The sequence below is a fragment of the Colossoma macropomum genome, unplaced genomic scaffold, assembly GCF_904425465.1.
Source record: "Colossoma macropomum unplaced genomic scaffold, Colossoma_macropomum, whole genome shotgun sequence".
NCBI classification, from domain to species: domain Eukaryota; kingdom Metazoa; phylum Chordata; class Actinopteri; order Characiformes; family Serrasalmidae; genus Colossoma; species Colossoma macropomum.
This window is the reverse complement of record NW_023494792.1, coordinates 3,747,425-3,771,218: the sequence shown is the minus strand read 5'-3', so window position 1 is coordinate 3,771,218 and position 23,794 is coordinate 3,747,425. Positions and strand designations below refer to the sequence as shown.

General features: G+C 39.1%; 1 protein-coding gene across 1 annotated transcript; it reads left to right on the top strand.

Moving 5' to 3' along the window:
- Positions 1-2,578: 2,578 nt before the first annotated feature.
- On the top strand, positions 2,579-22,743 carry sh3rf2 (SH3 domain containing ring finger 2). The gene is given in 11 exon segments (XM_036575612.1): positions 2,579-3,296; positions 5,074-5,340; positions 8,750-8,845; positions 11,717-11,986; positions 16,695-16,755; positions 16,758-16,815; positions 18,062-18,232; positions 18,474-18,739; positions 19,541-19,833; positions 20,556-20,842; positions 22,457-22,743. Coding segments are annotated over 11 exon segments (2,358 nt in total). The 5' UTR covers positions 2,579-2,888; the 3' UTR covers positions 22,638-22,743.
- The last annotated feature ends 1,051 nt before the right edge of the window (positions 22,744-23,794 follow it).

The following is a 23,794-nucleotide window of genomic DNA, read 5'->3' as shown; positions in this document are numbered from 1 at the left end:
GTCTGTCAGTATAGAACAAGACCTCTTTCATCTTCCGTCAACCTCTTCTATTAAAGGGGAACTTCACAGATTTTTCAAAATTTCTACAAAGCTAAATGGTTAAGATGTAAAAAGTCATTCAGAGCGGTTTGGTGTGAAATGCTCCATTCTAGAGAAACTTGCCGAGGCAGAATTTTTCACAGTGGTGGTGATGGGAACCAGATGTCCACCTCTAAAAGCTCCTTCACAGAAAATGAAATATTTACATATATGCTGCCTGATGTCTGACACATTATTATATGACAGTTTTGTGATAATGTTTTGACTTAAAACATATTTTTATCCATTTAATTTAATGCATTCATGGTGGAAGGGCACATGCAGGGTGTCGTCAGGTAAAACAGTCCCCAAAGAAAACTTACCTTTTCAGATTTATGACTATTTTACTATTATCAACATTACTTTTTTAGGGTTTGGTGGGTTTGGATAGTAAATAAAATGTCTATATTTGTGCTGTAATATATTTGTGACCCCTGGTTCCTATGACCACCACTGTAAAGAATCCAGAGTCTGTACGTTTCTCTACAGTAATCTATTTCACATCAAATCTACTCTGAATGACTTCGTTTACATCTCAGTGACTGACTTTTTAAGAGATTTTGAAAAAATGGTGAAGTTCTCCTTAAACATGTTCTACAGTGGTGGTGGTGTTAGGAGAAATAATCGAGAAATCAGTGATCCTTCATTAATACAACACTGAGATCTGCTTTGTCTCTGTTGAGACAAATACTGCCTTCAAGTCCTGTCGGAAACATTGGATTTACGAGATGGATGCACATGAACGCCACCACAGTGTTGTATATGCTAGTGGGAAACTCAGATTTTTCTGTAAGCCCCGAGTTTCAGGGTTGGGGGTTATCAACAAAAAAGCAATGATAGCCGCTGATAAACTGGCTGTATTGGTTATTCATCAGCCACACCCTTAACACTGCAGGCTGAAACCATCCACATATGGAAATACAGATATAAGCACATGTTATGTGATACATCTAACTGCATAAAAACACTACTCCTCTAATAAGCATCCTCTGCTCCTCACTTCGTTGCACTCTTTAATGACAGAAAAACAAATGTAAACTAAAAACATTACTCTACCTTATTTCCAACCAAAACCACTTAAACACAAATCAAGTCGTACTTACGACCTCCAAAGTCTTAAGCAGGAACTTTCGAGGAGACTTGAAGGCAGAAAAAAGGTGATTTTAAGAAAAAAAGCCATTTTTCCTGTGGCTACGATTTCTCACATAACCAATAAAGAAATGAAAACAGTAGGGAAACATACCCATTAAAACACTTTCATTTCATTTTCTATTAAAAATTTCTGCATAGATCAGTCACTGTGATGTAAACAAAGTCCTTCAGAGTTGTTTGATGTTAAGTGGTTCATTTGTAGAGAAACTTACTGACTCAGATTACTTTACAGAGGTGTTGATAGGAGCCAGGGGTCATGATGTCTGCAATACAAATATAGTCATTTTATTTATGATCCAAAACCATCAGTGAACCTACACGTATCTTCTGAGTTTTTATATGTAATGTTGATGATGGTGAAATAGTGTTAACTACAATGGCACTTTGCACCTCTCTGCCACAAACGTTTAAAAATACCTGTTTTAGACCAAAACCCTACCTCAACACTTTCCTAAAACAATGCCTCCGGCATCTAGCAGCATATTCCCCACCATTTCATGTAATAACTATCTGTGAGGGAGCTTTTAGAGGTGGACGTCTGGTTCCTATCACCACTGCTGAGAGCAATTCTGACTCCAAAACAGAGCATTTCACATCAAACCTCTCTGGATGATTCTGTATACATCTTAACCATTCAATTATGCAGAAATGTTGAAAAATCAGTGGACTTTCCCTTTAATGTCTATGTGCATACATTTTTGGGGGTCATATAATAAACATAATAAAGTGCAACTGTAATTTTTTTTAAAATTTGTTTAGACTGGAAATGCAGTGCAGGTTTCCATGGTTCAGTGCAGTCTCAGCCTCCTGAATGTGAATCTCAGCAGGTCATAATGAAATATGATCCGAGTGGAACTCGTTTGGTCTGTTCAGCTCTCAGAGCTTTCACTCCTCTTTGGGGCTGAGCTGTGTGGAAATGAAGGTGAGTAGGAGCATAAAAATGGACTTTAAATGAAGGTTGGCTAAGGTGGGCTTCCTATTCGAATTTTTCCGTTCCACCTTAAATGGTGCAGCAGTTACATTCTGACGCCCGGGGCTCTAGAATGTAACTGCTGCACCATTTAAGGTGGAACGGAGAAATTCGAACAAGAAGCTGGCTAATAAGAAGCTAACTTCAGCTTCTTCTGTAATTAAAGGTTTACTTGTACTAAATCGCTAAATCGTTCTAATAATGCAAAATAAAATAATAATAATAAAAGATAAAACAGAGGTAGCCACAGTTTACCGGGTGATGGCGCAGTTTTACTGACTTCCTCTTTCTGTCAGGTGCTCAAACAGAAATGTGGTTTACTTTTAGCCTTTTAGCCCCACGAGAGTCCAGTCGAGACTAAAAACATGAGGTAATTATATTAATATAAGCTGTTTTATTCGGCTGACCTGTTTGGCCCGAGCTAAAGGTGCTGCTGTACAGCGCGTCTGTCTGTGTGAACTGTGTTAAAGGTGTTAAATGTACCTGTTGTGGAGCTCCTGCCTGTCAGGAGGAGGAGTGTTTACGGAAGTGTTGCTGGGCTTTCACTACATTCAACGCGACTAACTCGAGTTTAAAATGTGTTTACAAGTTGTTTTTGAAGGATTCTTGTAAGGACTCGCGTAAAAAGGTGGCTGCCCCCTGTGCCCACCTTCTGAAGCCCCTTTGAAAAGCCTGTGAAGACCACACAATGCACTTTGCATCGGCGAGTAGTGAGAGGAGAAGTGTGGAGGAGGAAGAGGAGCCTCTGGCTCTGATAGAGCTGCTGGAATGTCCTCTGTGCATGAAGCCCCTGGACGTGACGGCCAAGGTCTTGCCGTGCCAGCACACCTTCTGCAAGCCATGCCTTCTGCGCCTGGAGGCGTCGTCATCACCTCACATGTGCTGCCCGGAATGCCGTGCCCCTCTTTCAGGGAGAATAGAGAACCTGCCCACCAACCTGCTGCTGGCCAGACTCCTGCACAGCCTCCAAAGGGATCGAGTGACCACGCCAAGGGACAGAAGTGGAGTGTACGTGAGCTCCACAACAGCTCAGGAGGGCTGTGTGGTCGAGGATCTTCAACCTGCCCAACAGCAGAAGGGTCAGGGCACCCAGGAGGTGAGTATTGCTGGACCTACCGGGCTGGTTTGGACAGGGATTTTAAATGACCTCCTTCTCAGCTTCTGAGAGCTGGCAAGCTTTACCTTATATGTGGACACAGATGGAATAGTTTTTGTGTTACTGCTTTACTTCTGTAATATATATTATACTGTAAATACTTTATTTGTGTATTCAATGTACTAGATTTAGAACTAATATATATATATATATATATATATATATATATATAATATATATATAGTATATATATATATACACATATGTGTGTGTGTGTGTGTGTGGTCTGTGTGTCTGTGTGTCCCATTGTTATTATTAGAATATCCCATTAATGTCCTTCAGAATGAGTCTATCTTTCGAGTTTGAACATGTCCAGTATTTTGTTCATTCCTCAGTTAAAATAACACATAATCTACATGGAATAAACTTAAATATACAAACTTTAATGCACAACTTCTATTTATAAAATAATATAGAACTTCCATTTATTTAAGATAATATTTAAAATGGAAAAAATAAAACATACACAACACGCGCCATAACAACAAGACAACATGCGCCATAACTTTTGCACAGTTTTTATTTTTTCCAAAAATGTTAAAATTAATAAATAAACAGTAATTGTGCATTAAAATGTGCAGAAGTGTGTTCTTTGTTGAGGATGTATAACTTTTTTTCACTTAGAAAATCAAATACACCTGTAATTTGACCAGCGTCGCCCAAACTTTTGCATACGATTGTACATATCTGGCCGATTCTCATGCTCTGCCTGAGAGAATGCCATCGGCCTATCAGCTAGTCTACCAGCCAGTCTGTCCTTCTGTCTATTTATACAAAGTCTATTAACGATACATACTTTTTAACTTCACTCATTGGCCATATCATATAGGTGCACTTTGTAGGTATACAGTTACTCGCTGTAGCCTGTCTGTTGCTTATCAGTCCTACCTTCGACCCTATCCATCAATGGAAAGGGACCACTATTGGAAAACCACAGACCTGGTATTATTTGGGTGGTTTGCCAGTTTTAGTGTATTAACAGGTTTCACACCAAATATGTTTACCCTTCAGGTATCAAAGGGAGTGTCGCAATCACAGTTGCCATGAAGTGCAATGACAACATTACTCTGAAGTAGTTAAAGTAGTTCAATTGTTAAAGTCATTAGGTGTAATTCATTCATTTCATTTCACTCTAATCTGGCCTGTCATGATAAACCAAAGCCCTGTGATTTCTCTTAACTTGTTTGTCCTGAAGCATAAACTGTGAGAACTGAAAGTGAGAAGAACGGACTGAATTTCTACTGACAAGCTTTGTTTAATCTCAGTCCATGATTTCAGGGCTGTTTGTGTTGTCTTTATTCAGAGGGCTGCTCTTGCTCTGCAAATTTGCTTGTTATATCAGTGTCAGAGCTCCGTTTGTTTGGACCCGGTGTCTCTCGGGCCTTGGCTGCTTGTTAACAAAGCCAGTCCAACACAGTGGGCCTTAGTTCGGCTTAAGTAGGTCAGACGTTTTGGGTTTCTCTGGATGCAAAGGACACGGCAGGAATTAAATGAATTGTAAAAAGTTCTGTCCAAAGTTTGTGTGAGCGCCATTCCTACTATGTTCGTAAGGTATTTATGATTTGGATGTAAATGCTAAAAGTAATCCCTTTGAAAATTACATCAAACAGATGCTTTAATATGTGTCTTTAATAAATATTGCTCATAATATGTGCCAATTGTACGTTCTTATTTCCTGCCAGCCATTCATTACTCTTATCTGTGTTTGTTTTTCCAGGTGTTAGCTAAAGCCTTGTACGACTACCAAGGCAATGGCCCAGGAGAGCTTAGTATGAAATCTGGCGACATCATCAGCCTTCGATGGAGAGTGGACGAGAACTGGTGTTACGGAGAAGCCAAAGGGAGCAGTGGTCTTGTTCCCACCAAAATGGTGCAGGTGTTGAGTGATCAAGTCCAGCCTTTGGCTCTGTGCCGGGCCCTGTATGACTTTGACTTGAACAGGCTGGATCCTGAGGACAGGAAGGAATGCCTGCCCTTCCTAAAGGTCAGTGTTTATTATTTACCAAGGGGAAAACAATGCCTGCTCAGTCTTACTGTTTGAATGTAGTTGCAAAGCACACATCTGCTAATTATGATCGTTTTGTGACAGATGCAGGTATTGATTTAAGGTGATAACACTTTAGACAACCATCATTTTATGTGGTCAAAGATTAAACAGACTCCAATAGTTGTTGTGAAACAGAGCTTTACTGACTGATATGAATGCCAGTTGTTAACTATTCATGATCAAATATGACTGTCAACTCTCAGTTGTCAAATCTCTTAAACCTAACCAGCAGAAACTCACAGAGTCTTGTATTGTAAGCTGATTTTGTTGGCTCTTATGCTTGTTATTTTTCATCAGTTCTCTCTTCATAGTAAGCTTTAGATGTGTTATAACATGTTATCGGCATACTAAATGTAAGGTTTTGAGCATTTTATGTGTTTTTTTTTGTTGTGATAATCATGTTGGCACATTTCGTGTTGCCTGAATTGCTGTGGTAGAAATGAACAGGTGGCGACTGTCAGCTTAGCAGTTCCTGTGAAGACTGGCATACAAGCATGAAACTGCTAACAGCTTACTGCTGGATGGTTTTCCTCATTACAGAAATGTCTGCTTGTTACAATATAAATTAAGCCACTAAATATTGGTGTTTTATCAGAGGCATTTTTTTATTTTCATTGGTACTGACAAATCCACAGGACCTCTATATTGGCCAGCCAATACAGAGTAAAAATACAGTATTAATGTGTAACTCATAAAAATGTAATATAATTCAACATATCGATCTATTTTCAAATAGTGTTTCAGTATTTTAAAACTGTATCACTGATACTCTCTTCAGTCTCTTCTGAGGGTTTTTCATTTGCCATCCTTTGTGGAAACTTCTCACAGTGATCAGAACTTTAGTCAGGGTGCATCCTTTCAGAGTAAAGTGGGTGGAGAGGGGTGGGGTTTATGCTGTGGTCCCATGCATACTCAAATGTCTTTTCTTCTGAACTCACTTAAATTCCAGGGATTGTAATTTTTGGGGCTTATTTTGTCAACGGGCGGCACAGCAGGCTTTGAAAATGTTCCGTTGGAGAACCTTTATTTATCTTAGTCAATCCAGTCTATGTTGCATATACAAACCTCAATTCCAAAAAACTGGGCACAGAATGTGAAATGCTAATAAAAACAGAAAGCACATATTAGTGACCTGTATTTATTTGAAAGCAGTGCAAAAAACATATTTGATTTGATTTACCTCATGATCTTTATTGTTTCTTTATAAATATACACTTATTCTAATTATTTATTTAATGTCTGCAACATGTTCCAAAACAGCTGGGACAGGGGGAGTGTTTACCTCTGTGTTACATCAGCTTACCTTTTAACAACACTTGATAATTGTTTGGGGACTGAAGATACCAGTTGATCGAGATTGAAAAGGGCTATGTTTAGCTGTTTTCCTGTTATACAGTTCGTTAGCTGTGCAACTGCGTGGGGCCTTCATTGTGTTTCATAATGCACCACGTTTTCAATAGGAGATAGATCTGGACTGCAGGCAGGCCAGTCTAATAATTATAATAAGAAGTTCAACTTGTATAGCGCCCCACACTCTCTGATTATGTAGCCATGCTGTTCTAACACATGCCGAATGTGGCTTTGGCCTTTATACAATTCTTTAGCTGTGCAACTGCGTGGGGACTTCATTGTGTTTGATAATGCACCACATATTCAATAGGAGATAGATCTGGACTGCAGGCCAGTCTAATAACTATACTAAGAGGTTCATCTTATATAGCACACCACACTCTCTGATTATGCAGCCATGCCCATCTAACACATACAGAATGTGGCTTGGAATAACGTTGAAATAATCATGGGCCTCCCTGAAATAGACATCTTCTAGAAGGCAGCATATGTTGCTCAAAAATGTATGTATATGTTGCAGCATTAATGGTGCCTTCACAGATGTGCAAGTCACTCTTTCCATGTGCATTAATATGCATATCGTGACAGACCCTACGCTGGTAGCAATCTGGATGGTCTTTTTTCGTCTTTGGCCCGGAGAACACAACATCCATTATTTCTATGAACAATCTAAAAGGTTGACTCATCAGACCACAACACATGTTTCCACTGTGCATCAGTCCAAATAAGCTTGAGTCAAGAGAAGTCAGCCGCATTTCTGGACATTGTTGACATATGGTGTCCACTGTGCATAGTACAGTCTTAACTAAGCAATGAATAGTGCTTATTGACGATGGTTTATTCCCAAGCCCATGCGGCGTTGTCCATAATGGATGCTGTTTTTTAATGCAGTGCCATCTAAGGGACCAAAGGTCATGGGCATTCAGTTGTGGCTTTGGCGTTGCCTTTTACACAAAGAAGTTTTTTTTTATTACCATCAAAAGATTTGAGTCCCTGAATCTTTTGATGGTATTATGCACTGCAGAGAGTTAAAAATCTAAAATCGTTGAATCACTCATTGAAAAATGTTGTTCTTAAACTGTTGGATTATATTCCCTGATGCATTTTTTTGGCAAAGTGGTGAGCCTAGACCATCCTTGCTCATAAAAGACTAGGCCTTTTTGAACATTTTATAATGTTCCTAGCCTTAATTTACTCCTGTCCAAACTTTTTTGAAACATGCTGCAGGCATCAAATTCAAAATGAACGTATACTGACACAAAAACAATGAAGTCGACAGGATAAAACATTACTTATCTAGTGTTTGTACTGATTTCATTTAATACAGGTCAAAGTGGATTTACAGATCCAGACTTCTTCTGTTTTTACTTGCGTTTCACACTCTGTCCCACTTTTTTGGAGGTTAATTCAATAAGAAGTTTAAAGTGTTAAGTGTTCATTTTGTAAGCTACTTTTTGATGCATGTGATTGAATGCACGGGGATTTACAGAAGAGCTGGTTGTACTAATGATTCCAAGCATATTAAATAACCTCACAGAAGGTCTAAAGTGATGGATTATGCTTTTTATACATCAGTAATTTATGTCTGATAAATGACTAAAGGTTCGGGAACAGAATTTACCCTTGGCCTTTAAAAACTGTGTTCCTCTCTTATCAGTCACATACTGCCAGAGACTGTTCTTCAGAGGCTATTATGTAACAGGAGGGACTTGGGCAAGGCTTCCATTAAAGAGCATCCTAGTGAAGTGGGGCTTTTTTGAGAGCAGATGGGTTTGGATTGGAGTTAAGGGAAAGGAATTAAGGGTCCTGAAGGCACAAAAGGGACATGATATCTCCAGCTCAAAGTGATTTCAGTCAAGAAAACGTCTTCTGGGACACCCGTGCATCTCTAGAAGCATGACATGTGGCTCTTTCTCTCTTTTTCCTCTGTCGCACACACCACACATACACGTTCTGCCTCATATTGTCCCTGTCTCTTTTTTGTTTTTGCATCCAGGGAGACCTCATTAGTGTCATTAAGAGAGTGGATGAGAACTGGTGCGAAGGGAGGGTGAGAGACAGAGTTGGAATCTTTCCTTTGCAGTTCACAGAGGTGAGACTAACTTGTGTTTGCATACTTTATTTGACATTGTAAGGAAAAGAGGGGAAAATAAAACAAATTTGAGGAATTGTTCAGCAGCTGTGGTGACTCTGCATGTGTAATTATAGTTTTTTGGGTACAAAACAGTGCGTTTGCTCCTGAATTACAACTTCTCTGTGATATTATTGTTATTTTCTCATCAGTGTACAGGCCCCTGTGTGTTTCCGTCTAACCCTATCTCTGTTCAGACTGTCAGCTTTTGGCTTTTTGACAACATTATCAAAGGAAGCCCAGCATTGCCATGTTGACATCATGATTTAGATGTTCTCAAAAAGAAATGACAATCCAAATGATCTGACACACAGCCAAAAACAACAGAGCAGGCAGCTGTCCAATTACTTAAGGGATACCTATTAAACCGTTGGTTTGGCAAAAAAACAAATTTACAAATGTACAGTTTGCTTTTTTGCAAGTTGTGCACTGAAACTATGGGACTAATTTAGCTAACAAGTAATGGAAGTGTATACCCAACCAATTAGCATCATGCAAACTGCCCTAATCATCACACTTTTGCCTCAAAGTGCTTTGAGTTGCTAAGTAATCTCAAATAGACTTGCTTATGTGGGTTCTGATACTGTATAACATACTGTTATGTATAAAAATGGACAAAGGTATGCTGTATTGTTTGAAACAGCTGTAGCAGCCATCTTAAAGGAGAATTCCACCAGTTGTTCAAAATGTCTGCGTGATTAAATCCTTAAGATGAAAACAAGGTCATTCATAGTAGTTTAAAGTTGTGAAATGCTTCATTCTAGAGATACATACCAGTCAGGTGATGGTGATAGGAACCAGACATCTGAAGCCACTCAAAGCTCCTTTACAGAGTTATTACTAATCTCTGGTGGATTTGGATGGTCAATAAAATGGCTATTTTGGGTTGTAGACATTATAACCACTGGTTCCCAGTACAGTATGTCAGATACTATGCCAGAAACTACGTAACTAAGTCAATATGAAATTACTTCCTATGGTTTATGGCAAGCGATTGATGATTTAAACATGCAGTTTGTACAATGTTAGCCTGGTAGCCAAAAGCTTCCATTAATTGTTAGCTACATTAGCCTCATAGCTTCAGTGCAAAACTAAAGAATCAAACTATAGGCATCAAATATATCATAGGTCATTGGCTACCTTCAAGATAAGGGAAAATTTGTGTACATTTCAGATGCGTCTGAAGCATCACATTTAACAGACTGACATTTTGGTAACACTTTATATTAAGACCACTTACGTAGGGCCTGTAAAGGGGTTGATGTTGTTTGAAGTAACTGACATAAGGGTACTCAAACTAAAGTCACTGACATGCCGTTTATAACACTTATAAAGCATCATTCCCACCTAAGTGAACTTATTAGCTCCCTGTCTGTATTTCTCTTCGAATGCAAAAGTACAGCTTTAATTTCTTTTATATGTACTTGAACAAAAGTAAATGTGTTACTTGTTATATGTTATTTATTTATTCTTTGACAGCCAGTTTTTATTTATGGAGACCTGTGTGGCTCCAGACATGAATAACCTAGTTAGTGGTTTATGTCTGTAGCCACACACGCCTCCTTAAAAAAAATACTTTTATACTCTAACTCAAATAGAAATGCAATACTGTGTGAAAATCTTAGGCATCTAAGCAAAGGAACCTAAGCACTCTTGATTTAATTTAGTAAAGGACTGGTTAAGCCAATGGATGATGACTACAAATAATAGTGGACGTCCACAAGGAGAGATTGGATAAACGAACATTGACATAAATAAAAATCACTACTTTTTGTATTAATATTGTTTTTATGTATTTTAATATTAGTGTATTTCTGAGCAAATAAATGCTTACCACCAGAGCAATAGGTTTTTAAATGTAATTTTCTAAGATGCCTCAGTTCTCAGTACTGTATATAGAACATATAGATATGTGGAGCTCTTAACTAGGCCTCTTACTTATTCCAGTACTTGGGAATGATGCTTCATAACAATGTTATAAATTGTCACTTTAGAGTAAGGCCCTTAAGTTCAATACATTCATTGAATAAATGTAGTAAGTTTATGTATTTCATAAAACATCTCATTATCTTGTGGTTACCAGCATAAGCTGTTCATGAATACTGAAGTATTGCTTCATAAATGCTTTATCCATTTCTAATGCATGTGTTATGAATTCCCTATGAAAGTAGCCTTCAAAAAAAAGTGTTACTATGATTTCTGTACAGTTCACTTCTCTTGGGTTTAAATACCTTCAGATAATGGAAGCCAAATCCGATCACAGCCATATGCAGTATGCTTGAATATAAAGTCAAACACACTGTGGCACTGTCCAATTACTTACGGACTGCCCTGTATCTGCTATTTGTCAGATAAAAGAGGCTGCTTCCCTCTTGGCGAGCTTCAGCGAGCCTGCCGTCTCCGTGCTGGCCAGCCAGCCGTGAAGGCGCAGTAATGCTTTCCTTGCTTTGGTGGCATAACAGCACATCAGTGTAGGGGGAGAGAGAGAGCATCAGTTGTGTGTGTGTAGTGCTGCAGCATTCTCTCTCTCTCTCTCTCTCTCTCTCTCTCTTCTCTTCTCTTTCTCCCGAAGCCCACAGCAGCAGCAGCATCAACAGCAGCAGCAGCAGTGGCTAAGGCTTCCTGTCTCTCAGTCAAGGCTGACCAGAGAGAGGGGGCCAAGCACCGAAAGCGTAACTAATGGCATTGTGCTGCTGTCTTAGTTAAAGTTCACGCTGGACTCCGGCACAGGGAAGGTAGCAGGTAAAGTGGCCCTGGCAGAAGACGCAAGCCTCGACGAAGTCTCTTCCATTGTCTGCTTTTAACGTCTCTCTTTTTCTTTTTTTCTCCCAGCCAAATCCGGCCGCTCTCAAAATCCTGGGGAGAGGTGGTGTGGGATCTCGGCCGCAGGACACGAGACGGAGTAGTGGCCACAGGCGGATCTCCAGGACGACCAGGCCTCCCCAGGTCAGCCTATTGAACAGCCTCAACGAGCGGTCCCCTTATAGTCACATCCAGAGCCAGTACAGTGGGCCTGTAGCTCCACCTGCCCCGGGTAAAGCAGCCCAGCTCGCCCCAGCCTCCAAACCGCGGTCTGGAACTGCGCGCAGAAGCCTGACAAAGGTGAGGGGAGTGTTTGTCTTTGGTGGCGTACACTTGTTTGTCTGTTAGTGCATGGTGGAGTTACAAATAGGTAGTGGTTTGAAGGTGACGGCATCTCAGTTTGACAAGATCTTAACGTAGATTCGACTAAATATCTTCACAGTAGATTCAGAGATTACCAGTAGATGTGAAAGATGTGAAAGATAGTTGAGTCAAGAAGCAAGTAGAGAAGAACTATTGCTTAGGCAGGAATGAAGGCTATTACATTTTAACAATGACTTGCTTATAAGGTTGATGTAAAAGCCAGACTGTCTGAGTGCTAAATTTAGTGAATTAGTGAACAAACTAATTCGTGAAATCTGTGTGTATTTAGTGTCAGTTAATGCATTTTGTATACAAGGAAACTTTCAGGATAAATCCTGATGACATATGAGCTGACATGATTGTCCCCAGGAGGTCAAGTGATTCCAGCAGTGCCTGCATATGTATGTGCTGACTGTGATCACAATAACTCTTTTACTTCTCTAAAATGTTAATTTCAATTCATTCAGTTATCAACAGCACTGCTGGTGAACAGGGTTAAAAGGCCAGTCATCACTTCTTCGTCGTTTGTGTATGACACGTGACACTGTTGTTTATTCTGTTTGAAAAAGCAAAAAGAAGAAATTTCATTATACCTTATAATACTATATGCAGCCCGGTTGTGATCATTTCTGTGCAATTTTGGTGCTAAAAATTCTCCCTCCTCTGTTGTTGCTCCGTAAGCTCATGACTCATATCGTGGTTATGTAAGCCCCCCCCAACCCCCGCCCCCCCACCCCCTTATCTGGTTGAAAGGCTTATTCCTCTCGGCTGAGCAGTGACTCCCTCCCTCTCTCTCACTCGCACTTTCTCTCTCTCTTTCTCTCTCTCTCTCTCTGTCCCTTCTTCTCTGACTCTCTCTGTCCCTCCGCCCTCCCGCGCACGGGATGCACCATTAATAGCTGACCGGGCGATTGCAGGGCACATCATCGCACGCAGAAGACTCGGCCTGCCTCGGACTCTGACCTGCCCGTAGGCCAGTTAACGCAGGCTTCTCCCCCCGCCCCCATTCAGATTGCGCAACACTCTGTAAAAGCAGACACAACTCTCTCTCTTTTGCTGTCACTATATTTCTGTTGCTGCGTCACCAAATTTGGGTCTAGCAAGTCCATTTCATTGTCATAGAAAAAGCTCGAAAAATCTCCAAGGAATTGGGGACCATTTATGTTGGTCCATTTGTCATGATTGCACAATGCAAAGGCCACCTGGCATTTTTAGATGGTGTAAAAACAACAAAAACTGAAAAAAGTTAGAAGGTTTTCATATGTCTGTGATGACATATGTTGGCTTTTTAAAACATTTATAAGCATTTTTTCCTCAGTTTTAGATTTCACAGTTGAAACATTGATTTTATTCTAAGCCCCTTCCATTGTAGATGGACTCACACGTTGCATGTCAGCACAATGGATGTAGGAGGGTGAAGCCTCCTCCAGTGCAAATTTAAATTCAGCCCACCCAAAGAGAACACAACCAGCCACGTTCAACAACGCCTGGTCACGATCAGCACATAACAACGCTGCTGAGGTTTGAACCTGTAGTTCATTTCTGCATTGCTAGACTGTGAAATTACTGTGTGAGTCACTGGGCGATAATTCCTAATCACATAGACTCACGTCAGGTACTATATGTGGCTGGTCTTTGATGCTTCTCGCACCGCTAATGTGCTAGCAACATGCGCCAAATGCTGTTAGCGTTTGCAAGGTGTGTGTGCGCTGAACCGGCCCACAGCGACAGGCTGGATGAGGAGCTGATATGAGGTCAAAGGGCAAACACAATCTGATCTCACAAGTCATCTGAAGTTGACAGCGTGTGAGAAACAGGGCTACCTCTGTCCGTTCACATCAGACTGCCGGCACCATGCGCTCTGTCACTTCTGGTTGTGAAGTCAATAATGCCGCATAATAAGATAAGTGTTGGCTGAAGCTGAGGGACTGTCTAACAAAACACAGTTCGTAGAATTCTACAAGCCTTTCTAGTAAGAAATAATCTTTCATTTTAAAGGGCCACACAATAAAAATAGGCTGACCTTACTATGCAGAGCCAAAAATTCCAAAAATACTTCACTGAAAACAAAATACTTTACTTTACTGCTTTCTTACAGCCTGTAGGACAATTTAAAACATGCATTATCAGGGCATCCACAAGTATCAGCAAATTCAGATTAATGCATTTGAAGTCATTTTTAATGTCATTTTGAGAATTCTTTAATGCTGCTTCGAGCCAATTATCTCACAAACTACTCATGGCCATGTATATCACTATATAACAGCGATTAATGCAGAAATCGTCACTTTAAATAGCCTGAGTAAAACAGCTATGATAATGCTAATGCTTTTCTAGTGTTTCTATGGAAATTTTATGCATGTTGTGGTTTTACAGTGAATTGGTGTAAAGCCTAACAAGTAAAGCCTAACGCTGAATAATATTGGAATAGTCTGTTAGCCTGTTAGCTATCTGCTGAGCTGTTCAGCTTAGACCTAGTTGAACAAAACGTTCTGCTTCATGTACACTTTTACTTTATAAACACACAGTTTGCAACCTCAAACATCTAATTGTACTGAATATACATGCAAATTGTAATTACAAACTTGTATTCATGAGATCACACACATGCTTGTGTGGGTTTCTTCTCTTTCAGTGATCCTAAGAAAAGCAATTTTACTCCCCCTTGTGGAGAATCTTCAGTCTGCCAAACATGGCTGTGTATTTGTCTATAACAATGTTTGTACTCATAGTTTTTCATCCCTTTTTCAAAATGCTGCATCGCTCTTTTCTGATACATTTAGTTGCAACTTCTCGCAAACCTCCGAAAAATTAAATATCACGTTACTGTGAAAATGCCTTTAAGTATGGTGATGTTATATTTTTGACATTTCTCCCACTCTTACTTTTACTTTATAGTCCTGAAAGGAAATACAAGAACTCTTTATCATTCATCTACCCTTGAAAACGATCATTACTTGTCTCGGAGGATGGGAAGTGCTGACTTCGTCTCCAATTACTTCTGCTCCATGGCACCTCTACACACATAGCACTTTTCCTAGAGACTGAAACAGCAGCATTATAAGCATGCTTTTCTGTTAAACCTCGCTAAGCCATTTCTCACTGTGCAGCATTACTGTGGTTACTGAGCTTAAATTACATGTGCAGTGAGAGATAAAAAGGCCCACTTTTTATGAAATGTATCTTGCATGATTTTGTGAGATTAGTGCAAAATTGTGTGAGATTTATCATTATTGTGAAGGTCAAAGTAGAGATAATCACATTGGCTTCTGGTTGCATCATGAGGCAACCTACAGTAACACAACAGTGATAATACTAGCACTATGGTGTGCGGAAATATGAAGACTAGATTTGAGTCACTGAAAAATACCCATGACTCAAACTCTATTCTCAGCTCTCACAATTGTGCCTCCTAAACAGTTTGAAACCACACCTTGGGACAAACCACAGTCTGGGGCTGTTTCTTGGTTGAGTCAGCTCTTTAGTGCTGTATAAGCTTGTCAGAGATGTTTAGTGTTTTCTTATATAACCAAAATGAAAAAAAAAAACAAAAAACTTTTGAATTATGATGAACCATAATCATACATTAGGCCGTGGATGCGTGACAGTAAAATTGAGCTTGTTGCCAGTGAAGTGTTTTATATAAATGAGTGTTGATGGCTTAGATTTGTTATGGTTCACATTAATGATTAAAACTGGTGCTGATGTGTGATAATTGGAGCAGTGGGACTGTTGCACTGTAATCTGTTGTCATACCGGCATGAAACATTGCTGAGCCACTTTGTGGTTTAAATAGACTATATATGGCTTTATGAAACATAATGTGAGAGGACAAATAGAGAAATGCATGTGGAGACTTTGTGAGACACAAAAGTATTAAGCTTATCCAGCATAACTAAGCTTTTTACAATATTAGATATGAAAGTTTTGTCACCAATAACAATTTTAGCTAAAATGATCCTTAAATCCTTAAATTTTCTTTGAGATGTGTATAGTTTTATTTTACCAAAAACAGTTGCAATTAATTTTTACATTATCATACATTTACCAACCTCTCTTAGAATTAAATAGGCTGTTTTTGTTACTGTGCCCTTAAGACTGATATGTGTCAATTATTTCTGTTCTGATTGGCCATGTGTTGCCCCTCATTCAAAAACAGTCCAGGCTGTAACACTCCTTAGACTGAATAAGTGGACATATGCAAATGTGCTGGTTTTCGTGGCATCATAAAAACAGTGATTTCAAAACAGGTCTGTCTTCTGGGTTTAGTTTTCGTACATGAACTGTACAGGCTGAGGAGTGAACAGTACATTTTTTACATATTTTTACATATTTTCTTTTAATAAAGCCAGGAAAAATCATCTTTCTGTTATATGGGCCTTTAGTTAAACTTAAAACAGGTCAATGAAATGAGCTAGACCTCTAGCTTGACCTCTCTAACTAGAATCCCTTGGTGCTGGGCAACATATTTGGTTGTTGTTCAAAACAGCATCATATTCCTGAGTGATTTTACCAGCAAGATTTTGCCAACACCGGTTTTACCAGCTAAGCAGTATGTCTGCTGGGTTCTCCTTTGCAACCATTGGACCTGTGTTTACATCATGCATCATCTCAGTTGTATATATTGTATTTCATTTTTTCATAGGTTGAAAGGAAGATGAATGGTGAAGTTCCCCCAACCATCACTATGGCTCTGATCAACCCTCAGGCCCTCCACCACCACCAGAGAGCAAACAGTCCTCTACTCAGCAGCTCTCTATCAGTGTGTGAGTACCCCCATATATGTCCTTCCTGCTTCAGTTTCTAATTTCAGATTTGGTTTCTAATCATCCCAAACCTAATCATAACACACATGTTCTAACACCTACAGGACTGTGCACCCTTCATCTATTTAATTTCCAGCCATGGACCATTAAGTACAAGTGGCTCATTTTTTCAAGACAATCCTCTTGCATGTGGAAGGGTAAAGTAAATGGAAAATAAGTGAAAAAACAGCAGTTTCCAAAACTAGAGTTAAAAAATAATAAAAGATATACAGAAAATTGAATGTCTAACAACCATGCAAGATCTGGTAGACCACCAAAACTGCACCTATCAAATAAACAGCGGATAATCAAGCTCCACTCTAAAAATCTGTGCTTAGAAAAATTAACTGAGCACCCCAGAGTCCAGTCCTTATTACTGCTGAATGTGTTTGGGATTATTTGAAGCAAAAACTGCAACCAACTTCTAAGACTGAACTTTAGAGGTGTGGTGAAATATCCCTGTAGATTTCTGTGAAAAACTGAAAACAAGTCTCATGAAACGAATGGAAGCTGTAAGCAAAGAGTGGACACAATGGATACTCAACAATTTGATATTATATTTAGTTGTTGAGGCTTCTGTGTACATTTTTGTTAAAAATGTTTCTGTAGTTTTTTCCTAACACTGAAAAATATAAATGATAAATACATTTTTTTAATGGCTGTTTTGAGTAGAAACTAAACAAATGGAGGGTGTTCTCTGACTTTTGCACTATACAGTACATTGGTTAGATCATGTATATAAACTTTGCTGTGTGGTGGGTAGATGATCAGGAATGTGGTTGAGCATGTCTGCTATTGAGTTATTGTTTAAAAGAATACTCCAGCATTCTTAATCTAGTCTCTTCTGGAGCAACTGCCCATTGGCTTCTATTATAAGTGTGTTTTGAGTGAGTGTGTTTTCTAAGTATGAAGAGAAACACTGTTATTATTGTCTGTGGTAATTGTATTCAGACAGATACAGTAGACAAAGAACAGGTTGAAATCACTGAAATATGCCTTTAAAATTAGTTTTTTCTCTTATTTGCTCTACTTTTTCACTCATTTTAGCTCTAAGCAGATATTTAAATGAGGTGGTTCTCGGGGGGTCACACGCCTCATTCGACGGAAATCTCTTATCTGCAAATCTGTGATGAAAACTTTTGTCATTTTGGCTTTTCTTGTGGTTGAACAACAAAGGAGTATGATGCAGATACCTCTTTTTTTCTAGGTGTGCTGCGCTGTACTCGTACAGTCCCCATCGCCCCGAGGAGCTGGAACTGAGAAAGGGCGAGATGGTGGGAGTTTATGGGAAGTTCAAGGAGGGCTGGTTACGTGGTCTCTCACTCCGAACTGGCAAAGTGGGCATTCTGCCCGCTAACTACGTCACTCCTGTGCTCAGGTAAGAGAATATTAGTTCACCCATGTACTGTAGATATGGTTGTTTTTTGCGAAACGTCATACTTCTCACTTGGAAACGTCCAATCAGCAGCCACCAGGTAAAAAAGCATTGTTCACATCCAGTCTTGCAGTCGGACGTGCATCAACCACTTTTAATCTAATCTCTTGGTGTGGCCTGTTTAAGCTCTTTGACCTATTAAGGAATGTGCACCTATTGTGCTGTGTTGACTTGTTTCTTGCAGAACGTCTGCAAGGTTTCTCGAGCAGCCAAAGCCTGCTGTGCCTGTTGCAAGCACTGCTGTGTCTACAAAGAGATACACACCCCAGAAGCCCCAGGCTGTGGTGCTGGCCCTGGATAAAGTGAAGACTGATGGGACTTCTGCTGCCCCAGTAATTGCCATGCCGCCTCAGCCAGCCGTGTCATCTGGCGGTGGAGCGAGAGCTCCTCAGGCAGGAGGCAAGCCAGGCTGGGACACGGTCAGACGGGCCTTCCAGCCCTCACACAGAGGTGAGGACCACAGAGCAGCAACATGCAGCATCTGTTTGGGTCGGTGGAGGACAACTTAGAATTAGCAAATATGGCTGGGCAGAAATATCATGATACTTGAAGTCATTTTCACAGTACATGGTACATATTACTCTACTTCAGTTTTCAGAGGTTAGATAAGTTGGAATGGATGGCTTACTTTGGATGAGTGGAGCCAACCTGCTGTTGCCTGAATAGATGGATTTATGTAAATGGTTTGGTTTTTCATGACATCACAAAAACAATAAATTCAAAATGTTATGAAACTACATTCTATATCAAACTGTTATTTCAACTGGCAAAAAATGGTTTTTACATTATATGGGCCCTTTAAAAACTTTTTATACAGTTACTTTTTAAATTATGTGTCACATACAGTGCAGCACTACATCCAATTAAGCAGGACCAGTCATGCTCTCTTGGACTCTGGCCATTGTCAGGAGTCAAACTCACAGTCGGCTAATGAAATAAGACGAAACATTAGATGGCTACACCACTTGTCACATTGCCCACATCTATAATACTGATGATGATGATGATGATAATAATAATAATAATAATAATAATAATAATAAAGATAACTAAGACATTTATACGACACCTTTCACCAAAGTTCTGTTAACTCTACAGTTCCCAAAAATCTGCATGGAAGATGTTTCATACATACACAAATCAATGTTGTTATCATAATGTTACTTTACTTACTTACTTTACTTTAGAAATGTGTTTATGTGTCTGAAATGTGTTTATTCTTTGTTTTTTTTTATTATTATTATTTTTTAGGGTCACCCCACCGTAACAGCTACCATTCCCAAAATCCAACCCCAAGCTTTCAACACCCACCTCAGGATCTGGGACAGATCTATGGTTTTGGCCGCTCCCCTGTTCTCCCCAGGAAAAGAAATGGCTTGTTTACAAATCCCATCAGGCCACAATATTGGACTAATGAAGGAATGACACCCTCTGGTGGTGGCTACCATACAATGGATGCCAAATACTCTTTTCCAAAAGAAGCTTTCACGCTTCCTCAGTCCATTCTGGTAAAGCCAGATTCACATAGACACAACACAGAAAAGGTAAACAGAACTATATTTAGCGACATTTTATGTATGCTTTACTGTTTACAGCACATTGACATATATGTGATGCTAGACATGCATTCAGTGTGAAGTTTTTAGAGCAACACTTCAAAAATCAATTTTGCTAACTTTGCTAAAGGTAGTTAATCAGCCAAAACATGTTTAGTGTCTTTAATTTTGCACTGGAGCTGCTTGGCTAACGTAGCTAACAATTAATGGAAAGTTATACCCACCCGTTAGCATCATGCAAGCGCATGCCTAAATCATCACACCATTTTGAGCTGTTGATTAATGTTAAACAGACTTGTTGATGTGGTTTCTGACACTGTGTTACGTACTGTTATCTGTATGAATGGATACTTAAAAAAAAGTAATATCAGCTACCTTGTCCATTAGTACAGATAACAGTATATTAGACAGTGTCAGAAACCACATATGCCTGTTTGTCTATTGGAGATTACCTATCATCTCAATGTGGTTGAAGCTTCCATTACTTCTTTACTACATTAGACTCGTAGCTCCAGTGCTACGAGTTTAATGTAACTTCAAACTTCAGACATCAAACTTGGCTGATCATCAACATTTGTAGTAAATTGGTGGTGATATTTGTGTAGCATTGATTTTTAGCCAAACTATTATGTTAAATCAATTAGTCAAATCAGTCTAGAGGAAACGTCTCTGATTCATCTGTATCTGATCATGGGTAATTTATTCTTTAGCCTGTGAAGTCAGTGCGGTTCTTGACTGAAGACGTTCCCCAGACCACAACGAGGATGAGCTCACTATCGTCTGGAGCACAGACCATCGGGAACTCTCAGAGCGGCTCCACAGCTCTAGAGCACTGGAACCCATCAGCCATCTTGGGTCGGGACGGAAGTACCTCAGTCCTTAAAGACACAAAGACGTTTCTGCAGAGAAAAGGTCCTGCTCAGAATCACGCGTCTGTCGAGGGTCTCCCCTTAAGCATGAAACCAGCAATTATCAACATGGCTTCCAGTCCCACCAGGTATGTGCTGCCGCTCAGTTCAGTCTTCAAGGATAATAGGGAAATTTTATTTTTCAGAATGTTACCATCATTATGTTATTCAGATTGCCTATGACGGATGAAGAAAATAGGCAGATTTAAGTTAAAATCTTGATGGGAAGTCATTGGAGGGTTGGGGGAGGGGGGGGGGAGTAAAATATGGCTAAAATGTAACATCATAATACTTTTTAGACATCATAGGCTTTTTTAATGACAAATGTCATAGCATTTTGTTTTTCTGAGGTTTGATGAACTGGAACAGACAAAAAAATAACCAGTAGTACAACATTTAAAAATACTATCAAAAACTGATTACAGTGATTTTTGTTTAACATTTTACATCCAATTAAACAGGCCGAATCACATACAGTTATGTGTAAAAGCTTGAACACCCTGGCCTAAAGACACGTTTTGTTGATTTTCTAAGTGAAAATAAGTTAACACATAATCTACAGAGTGAAACTTAAATGTCATTTTCCTGCGACTGTTAATGCACAGTTTTTATTCAGTATAACATTTTGGGAAAAAAAAACATCAAATGTGTTAGAACCTTTGCACAGGCCACGTTTTTTTTTCTCAAAATATCTATATATAGCACCTAGATATAGCTTCTTTCATAAATTAAAGTGGAGCTCAAAGTGCTTACTAAGAAGGATCACAAAGAAAAGCCAACATACAAATGAAAAACAGAAAGTAGAGTATATTAAAACATTAAAACAAAAAAAGGAATGAAAAGTAAAGGAAAATAAAAATCTAATAATAATAAAGGAACAGTGAAATACGTATAAAAGATAAAGTAATCCCAATATGAAATAGAGAAAAACATTTAAAATCATATAATCAAAATAAAGTAAGAATTTACACAATTAATTGCTCATAAAAATGTCAGATGGTACAATAAATAAAACTTGAGAAATGCTAAAGGTAAAAGATACATTTTAAACTGTTTTTAAAACTGCTAACTGGTGATGTTTGTTGTATGTCTTATTGGAGGCAGTTCCACAGTTTAGGAGCATATGCACTAAAGGCAGCCTCACCACATCTTTTGTGTTTTGCTCTTAGAACAGAAAGTGATCCTTGCTGATAACAGTAAATATGCCCTAGGAAACAGTCCACATGCAAGAAATACATTTTTCAATCATTTCTCAGCCTCCCAAATGGATTATTTGAATTTGTATTGCCATACATTTAAACAATGACCTAAAACTAGAGCTGGGCAATATGACAGCATTTATTGTTACAGTGCTAAATTACATCGTGGTGTGTCACAATATGCTTTTCTGAGCATAGCATAGATATCATCAGTACTTAATATATAAACACTTTACCAATTGCATGTTTAATTACAAAGAGAAATAAATGTATGGTTTTGACTAGTATTTTTAAAATGAGGGCTTACTGTGTCTGTTCTAACTCATCAGATGTGAGAAAAAAAAATGTGACATATCATGTATTGTAAAAAACTTTTTATCATAACTTTTTGTCATACCGCCCTCCGTTACCTAAACATGATCTTTTTTCCATTTCAAGTAAATTGAAAATCCTTTCCAACTGTGCATTTTGTATGGTGTGTAATGGTGATGTCCATTCTTTCAGGCACAGGGTGGTGATGGGATACAACGCACAGACTGACGCAGAGCTGAACCTTCTAGAAGGAGAGCTGGTCCTGGTCCAAAAGCCTCGACCGGACGGAAGGGTCCTGGTGACCCAAGAGATCACTGGACGGACGGGCCTTTTCCACAGCAGTATTCTGGACATATTGGACAAAGTCGTCTGAGTGCCACTGTTATTGTACTCGTGTGTGTTCGTTTTCCACTATTGAGCAGTGTTGCTTTTGGAATCACGTGGAGTGAGACTGTTGCATAAAAGAACTTAACAAGAAAGCAATATACTCTTATGTGTTTCAGTGCACAGCATGCCTCATCTCAGTCAACAGACACAAACAAACCCCAGATCCTGCTCAGATGTGTTCCTGTGTGATTGATCACTTATGACAGACACTAGTGCCTTTGCTTGGGGTTTTTGATGGTGAAATGCACTTTGGGATAAAGATTGTTAGGATGAAATCTGCTTGTATTTTTGACACTTGAAAAAATAAACTGTTGATATGGACTACGGATTGTCTCAGAGAGCACAAGATCCTATTGTTTGAATGCAGTAACCGTGCGGGGTAGTTTTGTCATTACACCACCGTGAAACCTGTTTGCAGTTTACCTCTGTAACTGGCAGGAAATGACTCTGTCCTCTACCCCCTGTAATTTAACCAAATCCTTACTATTTGGTCACTTTATTTTTGAAAACCAGTAATACAAAAAATAAATTATTAATTATAATGTCGCTGTGTTTTATTTTCTGTCCTCTTTTATAGGTTTGATAATCCTGGAGTGCATAGGGAACAATATAATAATATTACAGTTGTGTGCAAATGATGTTGTTTTTGTAAGTAAAAATGAATAACACATCCTCTACAGAGAACAAGCTTGAATATGGCATTTTCTCCTGCCAAGAGAAAAGCATAAGTTTAACATATTAGGGAAAAAAAAACAAACTATAAAATGTGCCATAACTTTTGCTTTTATTGTTTGTTTTTTTCGGTATGCTAAATTCAGCAAATAAACAGCTGAGTGCCTTTACATGCACTTAATATTTCAATCATTGTTGGACTGCGGCAGTTATCTGATTATTTAAGTGGCCATGTAAACAGTGTGCTCTGATTTCTTAGATCAGATTAAGGCCTACAAATGTGATAGAGAGCTGGATTTTAGCTCAGTAATCTGGTTTTTCAGCACATGTATACCCTAACTCTGATTTCTTTCAGTAATAAAGTACCCACAATAGCATCAAGTGCAGCTAAACCTGTGAGGGTGGTTTTCTCCTCCAGTGAGTGCAGATTTGTATGGAAGCCCATTTCCACCACTGGAAGAAATAACATGG